Raw genomic sequence first — 13,117 nt, 5'->3', positions numbered from 1 at the left:
CTGAAGCTGACCATTTTTGGCAATGCAAACAATAAATATTTTATTTTTACAAGACATTCTTGCTATACAGAGATCTTATTGATGTAGGGGATACTGCTCAATGTGGTCCTCATTCTGAAAATTTGAAACCTGAGGTAATGAACAGTGTGTTCAACAACTGACTGTACTTGATCATCTGTGATGCTTCTCATGTGCAGTGTAATACTGTGTTTCAAAAGTGTGGTTTATTGAGAACATGTTGCAAATTTGTCAGCCTTGCCTGCCAAATTTTCAACATGTTCTCAATAAACCATACTTTTTAAGTATCAATATCATGTTCCTAAAACCAAAAATCACACGAAAGTAAGATCTGAAGAACTAGGTGGTGCCAGATGGTAAGAAATGCAAGACTAATTACTCTGTTATTAGTAAAATGCTGCAGAAATGTTACTCATGGTGTCTGATATGTGGCAATGCACTGTCTTGCATGAAAGTGAGTGTCTCAAGGCATTGTAACTATTGTAATTGCAGTTGGGGTCTGACAGAAGTGTTAAGTATCTTAGTACCATATTTGTGCAAATTGAATTGTATGTCAGTCTATCTGGGTAGACCATGAAATCAAATATTTCTGTATGGTAAAAACTGGTTTTATGCCAGTTTAAGTGAGATTATACAAACCCTTGACAGAGAGCACATGAAAAAAATGAATGAGTTATGTTGTGTGGATTTATTCTAAAATTGTGAAACTCAGCATTACATCAAAAACTATGATTATATGTTTAATTTCTGCATTTTTTACTTCATTAGAAAGAAGACAATATTCCCGGAATGCTGAAAGTTTGTTTTTTTTTTGTTTATTTTATTGTAATTTGATTCAAAAACACAAAAATAAACATGTTTCTCAAACTAGCATAAATTACCTCAAATTATACCAATTAACAACCTCTTTGTTTTAAATTTTAGAGGAAGGTGTTATCTTTCAAGATCAGCTTAGATTGCCAGTGCAATCCACATTAACTACTACTACTACTACTACTACTAATGTCAATAAGCCACTAATTGTTTAATTGATCTGTAAACAAAAGCTTTCTCTAGTCAGTCAAATTATAATGTTATTATTTTATTGTACTTGGAAGAATGCTTTCTTTAACATTTATTTAACAACTAGTTTTGTTAGATCTGATTAATTTTATTTTTTAGTCAGAGTTTAACTGGCATGCCAGTAACCCTAGGGTTTCCACTCTCTCCTCTTGGCATGCCACTAAATCTACATACAGTATTTCTTGAATGTCAGAAAACATGTCACAAGCCTATTGGAACTAGCTTCAAGACTGGTCCATGATAAATATGACTGTGAATTCACACAAAACTAACTTTGGTGAGTGCAATGTCCATCTACTGGCAAACATGACAGTTTTCCATAGTTGAAATGTGACAGTTACTGGTGTTTACTGTACCAGTGAAGTAAAAATGTGCTTTGCACTTCACAAATGCTTTTATATATCATGACTAGGCAACTTTTTGGTTTTAAAAATCCAGAGATAACAAAATAATTTTTATTATGATGGTGTTATCCTGTCATTTTTTTCTGTATTCACCCATAGTTAACTGTTAACATTTTGTTTGCATTTGATATATATAATTTTCATATTTTATATATTTTAATTAATAACAAATTACATAATTTTTGTTTTCTTTTTACTCAAAAGTTTATTTTAATTTAAAACTTGAAAAAAATTGCATAATATGTTAAAATGGCAATAAAATACTCTCATTGCCATAAAAATTAGCACACCAAGAAGGAGTTGTCATATCGCTGTGAGACTTGGCATGCAGATAAGTTTCAAGCAGATATAGAAATGATTAGACTTATAGTGTGATGGCTCATTGTGCAATGACAGCAAAGGGTGTTAAACTGCATCCCAGTTGGCATATAAAAAAGTGCACAAAGGCATCCTGTTTAGTTTACCTGTTGCAGAGGGATGCTGTATCACTATTGATGCCTTCATGTGGTCTTCGATTGTGACATAAACAACTAAGTGAGTTTGAGATGGGATTAGGTTCAAAGAAGCTGGATGGTTATCTCACCAAATAACTTGCTACCTGGGCTGTTTTGATAACACTGAGGAGGTGTTGAGATCAGTGGAGGAGAGAGAGTTCTCAGTTCCATGCACCACCCAGGCTCCAGGAAACCCATGCAGACCACTAGCTGAGAGATCTGCCTGGTTCTATATTGACCATATCATTGTCTGCCATCTGGACACAAGTGGCATCATCATTACAAGCTCCTGTGTCTGTCCATACCATTTTGAGGCACCTAGGTGAGGAGCATTTGGTATTGGGTGGCCATTACGTCTGCTGCCTTAGAAAGTCATCCATCAGCCATACTTGGTATTGGTAAACACTTTCCATGTATTTTCCACCTATGTCAACTGCTGTATGTATCTTTTTCGTAAAAGACTTGCTTTTATTGCTTTAATTTGTAAAATCCTACAAATTGTTATGTATTACACTATGTTAGATATTGAGTAATATAGTTCTTATATATTTGTGTGTATTCATCTACAGTTTCCATTCATTTACAAATGTCATCCATCCTTAAGTTTTGAACATGTATAGCTAGAGCTGTGAAAGTGAGGTATTAGTGATGTATTGGTATAGTAAAGTAACCATGCACTACTGGATGAGACTGATGTCAGTGCCTCTAGTGGTAAAATTGGAATTTAGCATTCCATCTAAAGAACTATGAATAATACATAAAAAAGTAAATGAAAAAGTTGCAGAACATTATTGAATTATTAGGAATTGATTTTTTACAAAAACAGATAGTGCAAGAAGAAGACTGGCTATGCATACATACAGTGCCTATGCCATAGACTCAGTCCCTTCATGAATGAGCTCCAGTACAAGTGCAGCTCAGTGCAGTACATGGATGAGTTTCTCTCTTATAGTTATATCCACAAACAAGGATTAACAGCTAGAGTTAGGATTTAACTAATTACTATTCACTTTACTTGTAGTACATGAATGTGTATTGGTTAGTTTCTAACTCTGACTTTTGATCCTTGGTTATGAATACAAATAAATTTTGTTTTTATTTTAAAAAATAGAAATGAAATTTTAATTCTTAATAAGTTAGTTTCTTTTATAAAACTTAGAATAAAAATATAAAATTATAAGGAAAAAATTATTATATTTTAAATATATAAAATATTTTAAAGCAAAAAATTTATTTTTCTAGAAATATTTTTCAATATATGCAGTATGTACTATATTCTTATTTGAATTTCCCATGAGTATTATAAATAAAAATTGTATTATGAAGATATCTTAAATTTGTTTATGCATTTTTATATTGAAAACATCTTATAAATAGCATAACAGAACAGTAGACTTCTGAAACTTGCATTTATACATAAAATAATATAATTAAGAAGAACTTTAGAGGATTTTTATGTAGTAGTTATAATTAGAAAGTGATCTAAAGTACTAAATGCAACCATATTTGGTATGATGATATTTCTGTGAAAAAAAATTTAATACTTTAAATTCTATGGCATATTTCTGTGAAAAAAAATTTAATACTTTAAACTCTATGGCATTTTTGGCAATGCAAACAATAAATATTTTATTTTTACAAGACATTCTTGCTATACAGAGATCTTATTGATGTAGGGGATACTGCTCAATGTGGTCCTCATTCTGAAAATTTGAAACCTGAGGTAATGAACAGTGTGTTCAACAACTGACTGTACTTGATCATCTGTGATGCTTCTCATGTGCAGTGTAATACTGTGTTTCAAAAGTGTGGTTTATTGAGAACATGTTGCAAATTTGTCAGCCTTGCCTGCCAAATTTTCAACATGTTCTCAATAAACCATACTTTTTAAGTATCAATATCATGTTCCTAAAACCAAAAATCACACGAAAGTAAGATCTGAAGAACTAGGTGGTGCCAGATGGTAAGAAATGCAAGACTAATTACTCTGTTATTAGTAAAATGCTGCAGAAATGTTACTCATGGTGTCTGATATGTGGCAATGCACTGTCTTGCATGAAAGTGAGTGTCTCAAGGCATTGTAACTATTGTAATTGCAGTTGGGGTCTGACAGAAGTGTTAAGTATCTTAGTACCATATTTGTGCAAATTGAATTGTATGTCAGTCTATCTGGGTAGACCATGAAATCAAATATTTCTGTATGGTAAAAACTGGTTTTATGCCAGTTTAAGTGAGATTATACAAACCCTTGACAGAGAGCACATGAAAAAAATGAATGAGTTATGTTGTGTGGATTTATTCTAAAATTGTGAAACTCAGCATTACATCAAAAACTATGATTATATGTTTAATTTCTGCATTTTTTACTTCATTAGAAAGAAGACAATATTCCCGGAATGCTGAAAGTTTGTTTTTTTTTTGTTTATTTTATTGTAATTTGATTCAAAAACACAAAAATAAACATGTTTCTCAAACTAGCATAAATTACCTCAAATTATACCAATTAACAACCTCTTTGTTTTAAATTTTAGAGGAAGGTGTTATCTTTCAAGATCAGCTTAGATTGCCAGTGCAATCCACATTAACTACTACTACTACTACTACTACTAATGTCAATAAGCCACTAATTGTTTAATTGATCTGTAAACAAAAGCTTTCTCTAGTCAGTCAAATTATAATGTTATTATTTTATTGTACTTGGAAGAATGCTTTCTTTAACATTTATTTAACAACTAGTTTTGTTAGATCTGATTAATTTTATTTTTTAGTCAGAGTTTAACTGGCATGCCAGTAACCCTAGGGTTTCCACTCTCTCCTCTTGGCATGCCACTAAATCTACATACAGTATTTCTTGAATGTCAGAAAACATGTCACAAGCCTATTGGAACTAGCTTCAAGACTGGTCCATGATAAATATGACTGTGAATTCACACAAAACTAACTTTGGTGAGTGCAATGTCCATCTACTGGCAAACATGACAGTTTTCCATAGTTGAAATGTGACAGTTACTGGTGTTTACTGTACCAGTGAAGTAAAAATGTGCTTTGCACTTCACAAATGCTTTTATATATCATGACTAGGCAACTTTTTGGTTTTAAAAATCCAGAGATAACAAAATAATTTTTATTATGATGGTGTTATCCTGTCATTTTTTTCTGTATTCACCCATAGTTAACTGTTAACATTTTGTTTGCATTTGATATATATAATTTTCATATTTTATATATTTTAATTAATAACAAATTACATAATTTTTGTTTTCTTTTTACTCAAAAGTTTATTTTAATTTAAAACTTGAAAAAAATTGCATAATATGTTAAAATGGCAATAAAATACTCTCATTGCCATAAAAATTAGCACACCAAGAAGGAGTTGTCATATCGCTGTGAGACTTGGCATGCAGATAAGTTTCAAGCAGATATAGAAATGATTAGACTTATAGTGTGATGGCTCATTGTGCAATGACAGCAAAGGGTGTTAAACTGCATCCCAGTTGGCATATAAAAAAGTGCACAAAGGCATCCTGTTTAGTTTACCTGTTGCAGAGGGATGCTGTATCACTATTGATGCCTTCATGTGGTCTTCGATTGTGACATAAACAACTAAGTGAGTTTGAGATGGGATTAGGTTCAAAGAAGCTGGATGGTTATCTCACCAAATAACTTGCTACCTGGGCTGTTTTGATAACACTGAGGAGGTGTTGAGATCAGTGGAGGAGAGAGAGTTCTCAGTTCCATGCACCACCCAGGCTCCAGGAAACCCATGCAGACCACTAGCTGAGAGATCTGCCTGGTTCTATATTGACCATATCATTGTCTGCCATCTGGACACAAGTGGCATCATCATTACAAGCTCCTGTGTCTGTCCATACCATTTTGAGGCACCTAGGTGAGGAGCATTTGGTATTGGGTGGCCATTACGTCTGCTGCCTTAGAAAGTCATCCATCAGCCATACTTGGTATTGGTAAACACTTTCCATGTATTTTCCACCTATGTCAACTGCTGTATGTATCTTTTTCGTAAAAGACTTGCTTTTATTGCTTTAATTTGTAAAATCCTACAAATTGTTATGTATTACACTATGTTAGATATTGAGTAATATAGTTCTTATATATTTGTGTGTATTCATCTACAGTTTCCATTCATTTACAAATGTCATCCATCCTTAAGTTTTGAACATGTATAGCTAGAGCTGTGAAAGTGAGGTATTAGTGATGTATTGGTATAGTAAAGTAACCATGCACTACTGGATGAGACTGATGTCAGTGCCTCTAGTGGTAAAATTGGAATTTAGCATTCCATCTAAAGAACTATGAATAATACATAAAAAAGTAAATGAAAAAGTTGCAGAACATTATTGAATTATTAGGAATTGATTTTTTACAAAAACAGATAGTGCAAGAAGAAGACTGGCTATGCATACATACAGTGCCTATGCCATAGACTCAGTCCCTTCATGAATGAGCTCCAGTACAAGTGCAGCTCAGTGCAGTACATGGATGAGTTTCTCTCTTATAGTTATATCCACAAACAAGGATTAACAGCTAGAGTTAGGATTTAACTAATTACTATTCACTTTACTTGTAGTACATGAATGTGTATTGGTTAGTTTCTAACTCTGACTTTTGATCCTTGGTTATGAATACAAATAAATTTTGTTTTTATTTTAAAAAATAGAAATGAAATTTTAATTCTTAATAAGTTAGTTTCTTTTATAAAACTTAGAGTATAGTTTTGTAATATGACAAATAGAACATGATAAATCCAGTTCATCTTTTGACTCTGATTACCTTCATTTCAGTAAATTTATCATTTGTTTGTTTATTCTCTTGAATCAAAGTCAAGTCTTTAATAAATTGTTAGGATTTTTTTTTCAGGATATACTGAAGATAACTTTTGATTAATTAAAGTTACATTCTTTTGAACACTTAAACTTTCAGGGCCAATTTTAGAAACAATGTTTAGATGTTGACAATGGTTTAGAGATTGTCTAGACTTCAGTTCAGAAAAATTTCATTGCGGAGATGATGTTTCTTGCTTGCCACAGTTTAAACAGCATTCAGAAGCTGGTTATTTGACCTTTCTAGACTCACTCAACAGCAGGTTTAGATGGCATTTTAATTCAAGTGGAAGTCGTCACAATGTTTCATTTGTTGCAAAGTTTAGATAAAAATGGATATCATTCTTTTGATAAATGTTGTAAATGGGATGAATCAACAAAATTATTCATTAATTAATTGCTTGGATTGAAAATACACTGTTGGCCATTAAAATTGCTACACCATGAAGGTGGCACACAACAAACTAGAAATTTACATGGATAATACAACATACTGGGATATGCAAATGGTTAGCATTTCAATGCATGCTTGCAAGCAGATAGGAGTAAGGCCACCTACAGTCTGTATAAAAGGGAAGATTGTAAAGCTGGTTTCTCATATGTAAATTGCATTCCTACATTGGTTGCTTGTGTAAAGGTTTGTTATGCCTTGTGTAAGAAGGTGGATTGCCTACCAGTACATGTCAGAGTTTGATCGTGGTAGAAGCATAGCCTACAGGGATTATCGTTCACACTATTTATCATTACAGTTTATCGTTCCACACTATTGCTGCTCGTGTTGGATATGAACTTGTAACTGTCATGAGAATATGGAATTGATGGATCCAGGAGGGACATACAGAACTCTGTGCAGGATCTCAGAAGCTCCTGGTCACTAATGCCTGAGAGAACAGACATCTTGTTTGCATGGCCTTGTGGGATCGTACAGCCACATCACACACCCTGAGTCAGGAACTTGGGTCATTTTTGGAACAGTAAGTGTCTGTAGCACCACAAATTATCAGCATGGCAACCATTGCTGTGGCTTTCCTTGACTCTGCAGCAGAGAAAGGCATAGAGAAAGGCTTCAACAAATATGGATGCAGGAGTAGCGTCACGGCATCTGTGTACAGCATCATGAAGGCCATATCCATGTGTAGAGGCACCGAGGGGAACAAGCATTGCCAGTTTTCATTTGTCATTGTCATGCAGGTCCAGCATCTGGAGTGATGGTATGGGGTGCCATTGGGCACACATCCTGGTCATCTTTTGTTTGAATAAAAAATCAGCAATTACCATTAAATCAGCAATAATTGTCGTCTAAACAAACGTTTTCTTCCGTTTTAAACGGTCATTGTCAGGTTTTGATGTAAATGGAATGTTAGCAAAAAAATGTAAAATTCCAAAAATTTAAAATCATGAAAAGATATACACATGTTCAGTGATGCGTTTAAAAAATTTGTCTTCCAGCTGGATTCCAGTTTTAAAATATTAAGTTCGTATAAAATATGTAAAAAACAAACTTGACGATGATCTATTGTATATCAAAGGTAGCACTCCAGGCCGCTGCTGATGTGTCTATATCTTTAAAATTAATCATTGTACCCCTCTTAAACACTTTAAATATCTCCAGTTGTTTGAGATATTTGATGTTGGCCAGGTCCTTGCATCGTTGTAGTATTCAAAGTCAGTTTACATTAAAACCTGATGATGACTGTTTAAAACGGAAGAAAGCGTTTGTTTAGACGACAATTATTGCTGGTTCAATAGTAATTGCTGATTTTTTTTATTTAAATATATACCAGTAACATCGTGGTGATTGTACTCTTGTTTGCATAGCTGATAATTTGGACAGTTGCCATTACATCTGATGTTAAGGCTTGTTTCTGTGCCCTATCTTTGAGGCCTCCATCACACTATCTTTCAGCAGGACAATGCATGACTGCATGTTGCCCATGCTATCCTGACCTTCCTGAATACAGAGGGTATTCAATTGTTGCCCTGGTCAGCACATTCTCTAGATCTGTCACCAATTGAGAACATCTGGTCAGTGGTTGTCGAGAAACTGGCACGCCACTACTCTACAGCCAGTACAGTAGATGAACTCTGGCATAGAGTTGTAACTGTATGGACTGCTGTACCCATACCTGTTATCCAAATTCTCTTTGACTCGATACCCAGCTGCATTACAGCTGTTATTGCTACCAGAGGTAGTTGTTTTGGGTACTGATTTCTGCATGCTCTGTACCTCAAAATTACCTGTCAATTTAATCATGTCTTCCTTCCATTATACTGTATGTGTATAATAAATATAATTTTGCTATTTGCTTTCCTTCCTGGTATAGCATTTTTAATGGCCAGCAGTGTAATATAATTAAATACTTTAAATTTGTTTGAATATCAGAACTGGAACATTTAAAACGAGTGAAGATTTACGACTACAATTAAACCAGATGCTTTTATTTACAATTCAAATATCATGCCAGTTATAAAATATTAATGCATTTTGGGGTCGTCATTGTTATAATTTTCTCATCAGAACATCCTATTAAAACAAACAAGACAGTTTTAGTAATTACAAAAATCGTTTTATAGAAATAAAAAATGAAATAAAACTAAAATACTTAAAAATATTTATCTCAATAATTATGAAGGGAGAGCGTTAACACGATATTGGAATAATTCCTTAAAAATCTATTCTGAAGATGAAATCCAAATTTAGTATAAATTTCTAAATCTGGATTTGTTCATATTTTAAATTGTATTGGCTAAATTAAACATTGAAATGGAAAATGATTGTCATTTACTGCTGAACAATGGTTGTTGACAGCCATAAGATTTTATGCTACCTGAAGCCACAGATTTAAGAGAGAGCTTAATTAAAGCTTTCAGAAGATAGCTGGTGACCTTATCGGATTTTTTTCTGATGTCACAAATGAATAACTCAATTGGCTGAACAACTTCTGAAAGAGGGGAGTAACGATGAAGAAAGTAATAGTCAATTATTTGTCAAGGTTCATTTAGATGGCATTCAGAAATAGACAATGGGGTCTTTGCAACGCATCTTAAACCATGGTACAGTCAACCAATGTCTAGATACCATTCAGCTGTTAATTATTATTTAGTGTTAACTCTGTCTTCAATGTTTCAGAAGTAAAGTTTTTGTGGACTCTTAGAATAAGATTTGGTGTTGTCTACGATAATATAGACATGGAATTGTTGTTTACTAGTTCCTTGAATATTAAGAAAGATTTTTAAAAATTAATTACAATTGTGAGACTCTGGGCAGGGTCCAAACCCTTCACTAAAATTTGGTTTAAAATATTTTTGAATAGAAAATAACATAGAGATAGAAACTTCTGTAAAATAAACACAATGCAACACATGAAAGAATAAACAATGTAAGTTCAAAGATTGACCGTAACGGTCAGTCATCAGATGTACATTGAGTTGGGATTAGAATGCAGAGTTGGCTTAGATGTCAACTCTTCTGTAACCTAAATTGATCTCTCATTACACTTGGAGATAAAAGATACCAATTAGATAGCAAGGATGTGGAATCTGAAACCAATTGGAATGAATGATCAGAGAATAACATTAATAAAAACCCTAAATTTCAAGGAATGACAGTTTCTTCTGAGTGTTATGAGCGTAGGACCATTGTCTTTACACTTATCTCTGGCTCCATCTTCCTCTCATGGATTGACCTCTATCCTACCACTAGAAACATCAATAGTACCAACCTGGGCTGACAAGACATCAAAGGAATTATGACTTAGGTTCCAAAGAAGGTCTCTGGATTGTATCTCAGGAGAGGAAGACCTGGAAGACATTGCCAACATTGAAATTTTAAGATTGCAGAAACTTTGTAAGCTTCTTTTGTGTCAATAAATGGGCTGTTTTGTAAATGTGTCCTCCTTCACCCAGGTGCAAAATCTCTAAAATTGGCTATGCAACTAAATAGGTATTGGATGGGGACTCCAGTTACTGTAAATTCTCACACAATATAAATTTATTCAAATTATAAAAAAGTAATTTACGAAAATTTACAAATAATTTGAAGAAATCTGCAATTTGATTAAACAGAAGTATTAAAGTAAAAATACACATACTTTCATTAATGATGTCTACATGAACTTAGATTGTCTATAAAGTTATAAAACTGATATCTTTAAGTTTAATTGATAATTTCCTTTGTTTCTTTAAATATATTTTATTTATTTAGTATATAATTAAATTATATTCTAATTTAAATATTTTTTTTAATATAAAAAACTAGGTAGAGTTAGAAGTTACTTTGCCAGGTGAAGGTAAAGATAGAGTCTTCAGAGTTGCCATTAAATGGTTAGCAGAAGTTAGTTTATATTCTTTGGAAGAAGCTTTAGAAGGCCGATCACGAACCATACCCATTGATACATTACAATCTCTGGATGTTGTTATGAGGCATTTACCCAGTATGACGTAAGTTAGTTTGTTCTAATTCAATTTATTAATTTTATTATATTAAATACCATATCATGTAATAAAATGAAATTTCAAAAACTTCAAGACATTTATAAATACAAAAAGTTGACAAAATAATAGAAAAAAATGTTGAAAACATCCATTTCCTAACTACAAAGAACACTTTTAAGATAAAGCTTCATTTTTTATGAAATTTTACTGTAGTCTCTAACAGGTATTTTTGCGTGTTACTGATACATAATTTTTTTTTTTAATGTTGGTTATATGTATATAAAAAAGATGACTAAAGATCAATTACTTTAATATTCTTTATTTTATATTTTACACATAATATATTTTAAATAAAATAAGGTATGCCATGCCAATAAGGTTTATTATGAGAAATGAATCAAAGATTGACTCACAAACAAACCAAAGTGGGTAGCTGCTGAATGGCATCCATTCTCCATGTCAGGATCAGTTGGTTAGTTAATTTATAAATATCTGCCTTTAGATACCACTTTTGAAAGAAAATGGTTGTTATATGTTTGGCTTTTATCTAAGAATTGGATTTATAGATGTTTTATATTTGAGAATCTAAATGTAAACAATGTAATTTGAGATGAATGTATTTTTAGATAAACTAAAACTTGTATATCTTGGGTAGTCTATTAATGCTAAGAGATTATTTGCTCCAACTATATGGTTTTACAGTTATAAATTACATATGTATGAAATAGTTTTAATTTTATTCACTCACTATTGGTAATAGGATTTTTATGTATTTTAGATGTGTGTAATTTACATTTTGTAATAAGAACAGCTGAAGTGGGACAGCCTTAATGCCTGAAATGCATACCATTGTTGCAATAAATATAAAGTGTTTGTCTGTCAAGTAAAGTCTGTGTGTGATTCCACCTACTACCTTAATAGTGAGTGATAAGTCCTACTGAGAGCAAAAAAATTAGCACTCATATATTCAACTATATTAATAGGAGGACATAAAGTACTTCACCACTAGGCATGGTATAAACTAAGTAAGACAAAATCCACTGCAACAATAGTAATGATTAAAAAATAAAAATAATATTTAAAAGATACAGCCAGTGGAGAGATCTATCCAGAAGTTTAATATTAGTTATAACAGCATTTAAGTACAAAAAACTAGTTATAAAAAAGAATCAGAAATTAATTATAGTTCTCAGATGGTTGGATATTCTGAACTGCATTAGGATATTACAAAGTTATAATATTTGTAACAATATTTGTTCTATTCCCAAAGATCATTCTCAGTAGACATTGTTGTAGTATAATGAGTGAGTTGCAAAGTGATTATGTTTCAGACAAATTCAATGTGCAATAAATCTGATGATCTCGTAGTTCAAAGAAGAAGTGTAACATGTCTTGCATCCAGAAAATGCAAAACTTTGTAAATCATATATGGTTAGTCATTATCTTGTTGGAAGATGGTATCAAGTATATCTGCAAGTAAGGCAGAGAACTTCGGCCCCAAATCTCCTTTATGTACCAGTGGTTGATCAAGGTTCTGGTAATGTTTGAAGCAGGAGTGTGAGTTAAACCTAATACATCTCATGCCATAACACACCATTCCAGAGTTATATGACATTCAGAAATTGATGTTTCCAGAAACTATTTACACATTCTCCTTAAGGATCCAATTGTCATGATGCATTGACTGAACCATAGCTTGTCCGACAACACTGTATAGTGTCAATGTTCTTATTACCACTGCAGAGTCTGACATTGTTAAAGTCAAGGGGAATTGCAACAATGGATTACCAGTGAAGGGTTGCCTCTGCAACAAATGTTGGTGAACACAGTTTGCAAATATTTTCTGATGTGTAACACCTTTCCA

At 32.6% G+C, this 13,117-nt stretch overlaps 1 protein-coding gene across 1 annotated transcript in view; it reads left to right on the top strand.

The window, feature by feature from the left end:
• The first annotated feature begins 4,868 nt into the window (after positions 1-4,868).
• LOC111630782 (protein argonaute-1-like) overlaps positions 4,869-13,117 on the top strand; it is a 46,608-nt gene continuing 38,359 nt past the window's right edge. The window contains exons 1-2 of the mRNA XM_023374930.1: positions 4,869-4,924; positions 11,078-11,259. Of these exons, the coding sequence (XP_023230698.1) occupies positions 11,237-11,259 (23 nt within the window). The 5' untranslated portion in view covers positions 4,869-4,924; positions 11,078-11,236. The remainder of the gene's footprint in view (positions 4,925-11,077; positions 11,260-13,117) is intronic.

This window comes from Centruroides sculpturatus, unplaced genomic scaffold (genome assembly GCF_000671375.1).
Source record: "Centruroides sculpturatus isolate CEXI.00-Female unplaced genomic scaffold, Cexi_2.0 scaffold657, whole genome shotgun sequence".
NCBI classification, from domain to species: Eukaryota; Metazoa; Arthropoda; class Arachnida; order Scorpiones; family Buthidae; genus Centruroides; species Centruroides sculpturatus.
Note: the sequence above shows the minus strand (reverse complement) of the source record. Positions and strands in the feature narration are given on the sequence as shown.